The sequence below is a fragment of the Perissodus microlepis genome, chromosome 11 (genome assembly GCF_051167445.1).
Source record: "Perissodus microlepis isolate ML-2025 ecotype Zambia chromosome 11, ASM5116744v1, whole genome shotgun sequence".
Lineage (NCBI taxonomy): Eukaryota > Metazoa > Chordata > Actinopteri > Cichliformes > Cichlidae > Perissodus > Perissodus microlepis.
Genome location: NC_140471.1, coordinates 19,603,112 through 19,614,062, shown reverse-complemented (window position 1 = coordinate 19,614,062; position 10,951 = coordinate 19,603,112). Strand labels below are relative to the sequence as shown.

General features: G+C 42.3%; 1 protein-coding gene across 1 annotated transcript; it reads right to left on the bottom strand.

Moving 5' to 3' along the window:
* Window positions 1-956: 956 nt before the first annotated feature.
* On the bottom strand, window positions 957-10,855 carry nradd (neurotrophin receptor associated death domain). Its single transcript, XM_084943004.1, has 6 exons — window positions 10,402-10,855; window positions 6,492-6,624; window positions 6,034-6,387; window positions 4,982-5,195; window positions 4,711-4,853; window positions 957-2,492 (listed from the first exon to the last, which is right to left on the bottom strand). Exons 1-6 carry the CDS (start codon window positions 10,438-10,440, stop codon window positions 2,182-2,184), a joined length of 1,194 nt encoding a protein of 397 aa, XP_084799130.1. The 5' UTR covers window positions 10,441-10,855; the 3' UTR covers window positions 957-2,181.
* Window positions 10,856-10,951: the final 96 nt, after the last annotated feature.

Below are 10,951 nucleotides of genomic sequence, written 5' to 3'. Positions count from 1 at the left end.
CCTAAAAAAAAAAAAAAGACTTTTCATTTGGTGCAAATACAACTGTTCACTGTTGCCTTTCACTAGACGGTCATAAAACACTGTATCATTATTACATAAACAATGCCAGAACTGTTTGGGCCTTTGGGAAGATGAAAAGATGAAAATTAAACTATACTGTGTGAAACTAATGAGGCCTGTCGAATCTCTTGTCAGCTGAGCTCTTTTATCATCACTTTTACATATTTCATCTGTTCTTCATTTCTGTGCTTCATGTTTAAGGCCCTTTTAAAACTTATTAACATTTGTTCTGATTGTAACTTTAAATTGTAATTCTGCTTCTTTTTCTTTTTTTTGTTTTTAACGAGTTTCTAAATAATCACTTAGCCTCAAGAAACTAAATAAAAGGTGCAAGTTCCCCAGGCTGATTATAGCAGATCTGCAGCATAAAGACTGATGTTTTATCGTCTGTATAATGCTACACTTGATTTGTAATTCGACAAAAAGCAAAAAAAGTTAAACATCAAAGTTAGACTTGCTTGCCAATTCATTAGTTACAGGTAGTGAGTACTGGAATACACCTCATTTTGCCTTCAGAGCTCAGTTTCCTGTTCTTAGCTGACTGGAGAGGCCTTCTGCAGCTCTAGCAAGGTTCAACATGTTGTGGATTCAGAGATGCTCTTCTGCATACCTTGGTTGTAATGAGCAGTTATCTTGTTACTGTTGCCTTCCTGTCAGCTGAAAGCAGTCTGGCCATTCTCCTCTGACCCCTGACATCAAACGAGGCGTTTTCGCCCAGAAAACTGTTGCTCACTGGATATTTTCTCCTTTTAGACCAGTCTCTGTGAACTCTGTGATTAAAATCCCAGCAAATCAGCATTTTCTGAAATTGGCTGATTAGATACTTTTTCACTAAACAGTTATACCTAACAAAGTGGCTGTAAGTGTATTTGTTAAATGACAACTAGGCCACCGCAGATATCTCATAGGTTTTATTTACTTTCTGACTTGAAGTGGTGTTAAAATAAATACAAAAACAAGGTGTCAAGCTGAACACAAGGATTAATGTTGAGAACTTTTTCTACATTTTAAAATGGAAAATTCTGCATCTTCACAAATTTCCACTTTAATCCAGGACTTTACCAACCCCTTAACATTTAAAGCATTTACAATTCAATGATGACTTTCAGAAAGCGCTAAGAAAGTTGTTAAGTGTTTAGCAGAATGCTTCTTTTCTCGTGTTCTCTGGTTAGATCTGACGGTGCTTGATATTTCCTCAGTGTAAATGACCACAGCTACTTTGTGGCTGCAGCAGGAAAAAAAAAGAGATTAAAAAACCCAACAGATTAGGCAATAACTTTTAACAAACAATCTAGTGAGCAGTTCCTATCTACATACAAGATAAAAGTGTTCTTATAAAAAATATAAACTACAAGCAATAATGGGGACAATTACAGAGATATGATCTTGACGTTCTCCTGAAGAAATCAGACCACATGCCCATTAAACCCACACAAATGATCCCCATTAGGGAAAGCCACATCATACTGGACAGGCAAAAAACACGCCAAAATCAGCTGTACCATAGTGGTTGCTTCAGTTGTGAGTCATAACAAAAAGGCTAGCCATGCTAAAAACATGATGACGTAACCTGTGTGCATTTGTACAACAGCGTGGGGCGGGATACATATATATATGTGAATATATATTTGGAGGGGTTTTTTTTACATGGGGATGGATCTAATTTATGATGTCTCTGAATAATAAAACTCATGCAACATGTAAACATGTTATTTCGCTTCCTGCCACTAACTAAATATTTACAAGAAGTAGTAGTGTGCGCGTATAAACAACACTGTAAATGCTCTTATTATTGTGTGAGAGGAGATCTTTCCACGTCATCCCAGATGATCAGGTTGTTCTCTCACTGGTAGCATCAGTTGCAGTGATGAGATATACAACAGTTTATACCGTTAGCGTCCTGCTTATGCGTTGATAGGACACATTAACAGGAGAATCAGTCATGCAGTTAGAGCAATGTACAATCAAGTGGTGACATAAACTGGAGTAAAGGTTCAGAAGGTAAAAAAAAAAAGATAAAAAAACCCATCAGTGGCAGAGGTGGTGATATCAGAGTACCTCTCGTCATGTCAGAGTTTTTCACCCGAGTCTCTGAATTTCACACGTAGGGTCGAGAAGTTGTCAGACCACGGACACCCCCTGCACGGGACAGTTAAGAGCTGTTACTATGTCGGGCCTCTCGATGCGGGCCACTGCAGAGCACAGCAGTCCCAGAGTGGAGCCTTCTTTCTGGGCCCAGTTAGAGAGGAGTGTGTGGGCCGGGGCCTCTCCCCGCTCGAACAGATCCAGCTGTTCAGGCTCATAACCCAGCGCCGCACCAAGGTGCCTCCAGCCTCGGCCGCTTCCTTCTTGCAGGAGGCGCTCCACCTCTTCCTGTCTTTGTGGAGGTAGGTTCGTGTAAAGACGGCTGTCCTGCTTGTCTCTCATGTTACCTGTGAAAACAAAATCCAACCAAAGTTACCACATCTGTCCGAAAAGCAGTAGCAGTGCTTACAGCATATTATCAAAGGCTATAAAAAATACCACAAACATGGGCGCTGGAATAATTGTGTCCTTTTAGAAATACCAAGTTAATTATTCCAAAATTAGGAAGTTTACAGTTGTTGTGGAAAACACTGAAAACTTAAAGGTGATACAGAGATTTCATCCAAACAAAGAGACTTTGTTTAGTTTTAGTGTTAGTTTCTGAAAGCCACAATGCAATACATGGCTTGTCTGCCTGACATCAGTCTGCAGACAAGCCGTGTATGGTTATAATATAACGTTTTGAACTTGCTTTCATATATATTCGACCCCAATCAAATATCGCTCTTAAATCAACCCCTGCAAAATACAGTTGCATTTTATTATAATAAAATAGTAATAATGGATGAACTTGAAAATGAAATTCCTCCTGTGGAAGTTTCCAAGCTAACCAATAAACACGGCAAAGCTCATGGAGTTGTCTCAAAAACAGAGGAGGTTAGACCAAACACACATGTGATTTAAAAAGGATTTTCAAGGCACGTCAACTTCCAAGAGACATGGCAGGCGGCATCATGCATAACTTTAAGAACTCATCGGTAAAACAGCAAACGTCCCTGGGCATGGAAGAAAGGTTTCGCCAAGAAGAATCAGATGTTTAAAAACAACAGCTGAGATAATAACATATGACTGATGTCTTGGATTGTCTGAGGCACCACGTCATTTAAAAGAATAACACAATGCGCTGAGTGGATAAACTGTAATCGCTCGACTTTCCAGCAAGAAATCATTCCTCGGCGTATTTCCAAGTTAGGACTGGTTCCTGAAATGTCCTCACTTGTCCTTCTCATTTAGAGGCACTGAAAATACTTTTAAAGAAAGCAGCATGAGCTGAAAGTGTTTGGTCATGAGGAATGAACTAAAATTCCAAAAGCGTGGGAGAAACAACAATAAACATTACCCTTTGGCCTTCTTCTCATCATTAAAGTCAAGCATTGTTATTGTTACTTAAAAACTTTAAAACTGTCAACCTGGTTGCATAAATATGTACACCCTTAACCTAATACTTTGCTTCAGTGACTTCTTATTTTAAAACACCATCTAGTCTTTTTAGGTAGAACTCTATCAGCGTGACATGTCTTCACCCTCCTTCGCGTTGTCTCCTGTGCACAGCTGTCTTCAAGTCCGCCCGCAGATTTCCTGGTGTGTTTATAGATGTTGGGCACGTCCAAAATTTTAATCTTCCCCTGCTGAAGTAATTCTTTTGTTGATCTGGATGTATGCTACGGGTCATTGTTGTGATGAAAGATGACATTCCAGCTGAAGCACGATGCTGCTGCTGCCATGCTTCAGCGTAGCTATTGCGCTCTTTTGGTGATGTGCATAACAACTTTTGGAATTACGGCAAAAAAGTCCAGTCTTGTCATTTTCCCACATGCTTTTAGGAAGACCGGATGTATTTTGTTCTGGAAAACTGGCAAGGCTTGGGTATTTTTCTCTGCAAGAAAAGGCTTCTGTGTTGCCACCCTACCACATAGCACAGACATATGAAGAATATGAAGATTGTTGTCACATGCAGTACACAACCAGATCTTGCCAGAACTTCCTGCAGCTCCTTTAATGTCTCTACAGGCCTCTTGGCAGCCTCCCTGACCAGTTTTCTTGTTATCTCTTCATCATTTTTTGAGGGGTGTCCAGTTCTTGATAAAGTCACTGTTGTGCCATATTATTTCCACTCGTTGATGACTGTCTCCATTGTGCTCAATGGTATATTTAATACCTTGGGAATTCTGTTGTACCCTTCTCCTGACTGATACCTTTCAGCAATTTGACAATTTGTAAACTCTCAGTGACCCTTTTTGCCGTGACCAGATTAGTTTAACAAAATCGGTTGATTTTGGTTAATCCTCAGTTATATGAGGGTGTGCACTCTTATACAAACACACTACACATTAAGCAGTTTGCTTCTCATTTGAATTGCAGAGGTTATTCGTCATATTAAAGATGGAAAAAGCTCTGAAATTATTTATATTGACATCCCAAAAACCCGCGATGGGTGGAAAGGTTGTTTTTTTTTTGCATCCACTGCTCTCGGGGAGCTGCTAGATGTTTTAGCAACATTTTTAGAAAGCTTGAATCATTTGAAATCAGTTTAATTTAGTTTCATAGCGTCTGTGGCTATCATACCTTTGCTGGGCTGGTTGTCCTGTAGGCTATAAGAATCCAGAAATACACCACTGTCGCTCTGAAGCTTCTCTCCTTCTGGAGATGTTCCCAACTCTGCTGCACGGGCCTTAGAGAGCGCCTTCTTCTGTTTACATGACCTCCAGCTGTGAAGACCACAGTAAAAACAATGATAGTTAATTACCCATCAGGTCCTATTTTTAATCACTGGGGGAATATGTACAGATTCTTATGCACATTTCAAAATAAGGACCCTTCTTCAGCGAAAACCTACCATTTATAAGCCACATAAATAAGCAAACCCAGCACCACAGCAGCCAGAACAGACACATATACAAGAATGTTGCTGTTGCCGCTCTCTTCCTGTGTGGTTAAATCAGTCGTTCCAGGAGCAGGACTGGTCTTCCCGTCCTCCGTTACCACCTCTACGCCGGGCCACCGAGGAGCATCGGTTTGACCGGGGCGAGAGAGAATGTGCAGCTTCTTCTCTGTGAAGATTAGGAGATGGACATGCGCCACAGTGAGGAGCATTGCATGTGCACATTTTGCACGTCAGAACACATTTGCACACCATAAATTAGGACCAGATGTAATGATAGCCTCAGCTATCCCACTCCCCTGAGGTTTTCAGACCTTTCATTGCCCCCGTTTCCAGCCTGATTCTCCCTCCTGCCGTCTGCCTATTTTGGGATCAAACAGTATATCGTACTGTGCTGACCCACGAGGGGTCAAAGAGTCATGACTTATGGACCCACGGTGTGCACGGATGACCTAACTCCTGGAGAGCGGGTGTAGCCATTTGGGAGCGAGCAGACTTGCTGTCAGGGTCAGCAGCCTCGCTTGACCTTCAGGTTTTTGAGACAGTTAACCTAAAGACCTGTCAAGCTCATATCAATTGGACTACAGCACTTACGTGGGCTCTTTTTCACAACTCATGTTTCCCAACTCACAGTGTTACAAAGTGAAGCGTAGATGCAGATGTTGACCACATGTCCTCATTTTTTCAGAGACTCTTCCGCTGCTTGTCTCCCCCTTCCCTTCAGCTCTCTCTTTCATCTTTTTTATGCACTATTGCCTGCATCAGATCTTTAAAGGATAAAGCTCTCACTATTCTGTATTTTCCGATTATCAGCCAGTTATAAAATCAAGACCCCAATCGACCCACTGGATAATTTATTTTTAATATAATTTATTTTAATAACTTTTACAGCTGATAAAAGCCTCCCCCATGATTATTCATGGTTCTTGGTTTATTCTTGTTAAAAGGGAGTTTTTCTTTCCCTCTGTCACTTTATTTACTGAGTCTAAATCTTTGATAAAGCTCACCCATGCAGAGTGTGTCAGATTGGGGCAGGCAGGACCGGATCTCCACCTCATTTTCAGAGCACCGAGCGCAAGGCTGACAGGGACCTGTGGGACGAACCGCCTCCGAGAAGGTTCCAGGGCCGCAGGTGGCGCACACAGTGTCTCCCATAGGGCCACACTGCCGTACAACCCCCTCGCCGCGACTGCATGTGGAGCAAGGTGCGCACAAGCTGTACGAGCTCAAAAAGAAGAAGCCGTTGTCACATTCACACTGTGTGTTTTGAGTGGCAGAGCATGGAGAGAAAGTGGGAATACTGTGTGGACACCTAGCACATGGAAGGCAAGAGCCAAGGTCTTCAGATGAGGAAAATCTGCCTATGGGAAAGATTACAAACTCTGCGTCAAACTGGGTGAAGAAAATGATGAGGCACTTGAAACACGCTGAATCAGAGTAGTAACATTAGATTATAAGTGCTTACCCTCTGGGCACGGTGCACATGTGGTGTCCTTTTTCCCACATTCTACCTTCACTTCAAACCCAGGAGGGCACAGACTGCAACACTCCCCTGATTCAGTGAACTTACCGCTGGCACAGGCATTTCCAAGAGTAACCTACAGCAAAAGTGACACAGTAAGAAAAATAAGATACCCCTACTGGGGTTTTTTTAAGGCAACAAATCATACGTTTGGGCAATTTTTGGATATAAAGTTATAGGACTGCACGATTAAAGAAGCAGCAAAGAAGATAAACTGTAAATGCCACCCCCACACACACAAACACACCCCAAACCCGCCTTGTTTTTATCTTTTGATCTGCCTTGGTTTTCACCCATAAGTGCTCTTAATCCTTATCTGCAAGTGGGTAATGGAGGTCCCAGCTTGAGTTATGACATGACGAATAGATCAGACATTCCTAACAGCTTGTGCAGGGAGCAAGGGTGCCTGACAGGAGTTGCTGGATTTAATCACATGGCTTTAGGTCATTGAAAAGAATGAAACATAAAGGGGCAAGTAAAACAACCAGAAAAGGAGCGAGAAAGAAGTAAAAGAAAAAAGAAAAAATCTGCGTTTCTGCCTCTCCACTCATTCTAAATTCTGTGTGAATGAGCGCTCTCTGTGTGAATTAACTATACTGGTTGTGGCGGTGACTGGGAATAAAGGAGATGGCCCCAGGCAAGAGTGTCAGTTAACCAAGGCTGCTCAGCATGAGAGTGTCCATTTGGGTAAGAGGAGCGCTTTGAAGTCACAAAGCCCCGCAGGTGTGTCTGTGAAGGTCAGTATTTCACTAACACCCCCTTCTCCAGGCTCTCTGCAACGGCATCTTAAACATGCACACATATTTAAGGGAGATTGACCTACTCCGCCTGGGGCCTGACAAGAGCAAACAGATGTCTAACAACTAACCTCCTGCAAAGGAAAAAAGTAACAGCTAAACAACCTCAATGATGTCTCTCTTTGTTTCTGAAGTCTGCCAAGACACTCGGGAGACATGTGTGAACCTGTAGCCTCCAACAAAAGCCCCCCAGATAAAAACCACACACTCACGCACGGACACACACACACAGTGGTGCGACTCCAGTCGCGAAACCCAAAATGTTCCGTGCTGATAATACAGAGGAATCGGCTTTGAAACTGTGCTCGACTCGTTCCAAAAACAACAGCCGGTTTGACCGCACAGCTTACAGAGGAGCCTGATGATATCTGAACACCAGCCACACAACCCAGAACAGAGGCATTCAGGAGACTGGGGTGGTAGGATCCAGCAGGGAGGAATCAGGATATCTGAGTTGGCGTCATAACCACAATAACTTGTAGCACAGAGGCATCCTGGTAACCCTGGTTTGCCCTCTCCATGTGACTGATGAAGTGCTTAATAACCTTTTGGCCTCTTAATCTATCCTTTGGTAAATATTTAGTGACAGTGGCTCTGTTTTGTTTTTTGGCATTTTTTTGGTGTGTGTGTGTGGGGGGGGGGTTGACCTCGAGCTTGAATTTGTAGCATTTTATAACGCCTGGTGTGGGTCTGGTTGGTGTAGCTCATTAAACTTGGCTGGGGGGCCAACTGTATGGAGAGCAGGCGCCAGCAAATGCTTGGCGCTTAACCCATTGGTCTCCAGTATACAATGAAAGATTTAATTCATGCCACACTGGAAACCAGCGGGAACTGACATCTACTCCTTACAGGAATAAATATCTACTCAATGTAAATTAAATAGTACTCCTTAAGGGTAAATTGAACTTTAAGTACTAAGAGGAGTAAATTATACTTTTACAGGACAATGATGAGTTTCCTGTTTAAGTCTGGAAAGTAGACATAATAACAGAAAAAACATCTTCTAAATTATTTGTTGCTTGTAAACTCAGAAGGCAAAAACTGGTATTTTTAGTTTCGTGCCACATAAATTGACACGCTTTGCTTTCTAAACATGTATATAACTTGATTCCATTTAATTATTGGCTCTTGTTAATCATCCTGCTACAGCTTGTGTGGCTACAACATCATACCTTGTCATTATGTTCACTTTTCAAGCAAAGTTTAATTTCCCTCAGAGTACTCTGGGTCTTATCTGTTGTACTGGGGGGTTATAAAGTCTGAGGGGAACCAAGCTGCAGTTGCTTTTTCCATCAAGGTAAGAAGCTGCAATCTAAAGGGATTCCCCAGTGAGAACAGACAGACCACCGAGGAGCACAGCTTTCAATGGGGCTCTCAACTCCACGGCTGCTGGAGTCACTCAGTCATCGGGGATCTCACACACAAACACACATGCGCACAATTCATTTCAGCCGCCTCTCTGCCTGAAACATTTTCTGAAGTGAGCTCCCTTTTAAAGCCTGCGGATGTGAGTTTCCACTGTTAATCTAATCTGTGTGAAAATAAACATGAAAAGATTGCTCTTCGCCTGTGAAGATGCTGACCCATGATATTTCACAATCCGTCAGTGGCAACAACAGTGAGAGGTCTTTCAGCAGAGACAGTCCAGGCTGAGAGGGGAAACCTGTCTGAGCAGCACATCTGTGCCCATTCCTGCTATTGGTGCAGTATGCAGGCAGCATGAGGGACAAATTAAAGGACACAGGGTTCCACCACAACCGTGATCCTAAATCAAACGAGACAGCGCGCGCAGATACACCAACTATTCATCTAACGGTTTTCAACTCTCACCGAAGTAAATGAGGTAATTAAAAGTACTAAATGATCCTGAAGTCTGCCTACTCTGTGGAAATTCAAATTAGGGTGGGAACACACTAAACTACCCCCTTGCATGCACACACACACACACAAACACCACAAACTGGGAGAAAATTATGATAATTGCCTTGCTCCGGATATCCAGACCCCAGCAGTAGTAATAGACTAGGCCACATTTTCACCAGGAACTGCCACTAGTAACAAATGTATCAACGCGTACAGTAAACAAAATGGAAAATGTGTTGTAGAAAGAGTTATGGTAGTAGAAAAACACCCAACTTCCACAATGAATCGTATAGTGACTAATGAAACAATTATTTTTGGAAACAAAAGATTCCTTTTGTGTTTTTCCCAAATGAAAAGCATCTTAAATTCCACAAAATAATCCTACTGATATTATAATTATAAAGAGATACCTATCTTTTTTAGAACTAAAGCCTTATCTAACCACTTTGATCTAACAAAAGTGCTCTGACTCTTAAAAAGCATGTCTAGACAGGACTACAAGCCCCATGGGCTTTTCCAGGTAGATGAGTGTCAAATTATTGCCTGCAACTGTGAGGTAGAGGCTTTCTTTGCACCCTGATCCTGGCTTAATGGCATGCTATCAAACACCACCGAAACTATAATCTGTCTTTAAATCATACACCATTTATTTTAATGTGGCTGCTTAATCTTGATAAATGATGTGCTCCTGGGTTTTGTTCCTGTTTTATGTGTTTGGTTCATTGTAGCCGGTGTGATGGGCTTAAAATGCGAAGTTTCGTGGGAAAACAATGAGATTGCAATTAAAAAAAAAAAAACACAAGAAGAGGAAGAAATAGTGCCAAGGAGGTCTTCAGTAGGCTTCGTCTTAGCATGTGCATCTGAGAAATATGTTTACCACGGTTCGATTCCAGTTTTGTCAAAAGAGCCTTTCAAAGACGCACTAATTTTACTCTATTATCACCTCTGACGCTTATATTCACCAACATATGCCGTGTGACAGCCCTGACGAAGTACGGTTCTGTGTTGTGAAACAGATTTCCTTTGGGAGCAATGGTGCAAACTGAGCTGGATTAAGTTTACTCAAGTTTAAACAGACCCCTGATGTAAAGCCACGAGTGTGGAATAAGTAAGAAACGCCTTATAAAACACGTCAACGTGAAAATCTGACTTTAGCTCATGTGGTGGTAAAGCGGTAATAAACTGTAGCTTACTTTTAACAGCAGAAATGCGCATACGACAAACGGTTTCATGTCTTCAGCTCCAAAATCCTCTTTGGCTTCGACACACAGGGGCGTCTCAAAATCGTCCACGGAACAGTGTTTTCACTCTGCAGCCTCCAACAATGGCATGAAAAATGCCAAAACCTCAAGTTCCCCGAGTCTAGTTAAATACACCAACTTGTCCTAAAACGTGCTGGTTCCACAGAAAGGAGAATTCGGTCATAGTCCAGTAACCAGATGAGGGCTTTTACGCGTGAGGAAGCAGTTTTAAAATGTGTATAATCCTTCGGTCTTCTCCGCGTAGCGCTGCAGCCCGATGCGTCTGTGTCAGTGCATTCCTCAATGTTACCTTAAAACAAAGTTTCTTCTGTCTCAGCTCACAGGATGCACCAACTGCCACACTCCTGCAGCTTTGCAACAGATGAATCTGCTGCGAGTTCTCAGGAGCCTTTTCTCCTCCCATCTACTCGGCTTTCAGTGCGGCTTCGTGATTGGCTGCATCCCGGAGCTCGGTAACAAGTACAGACGATACAGGAAGGGA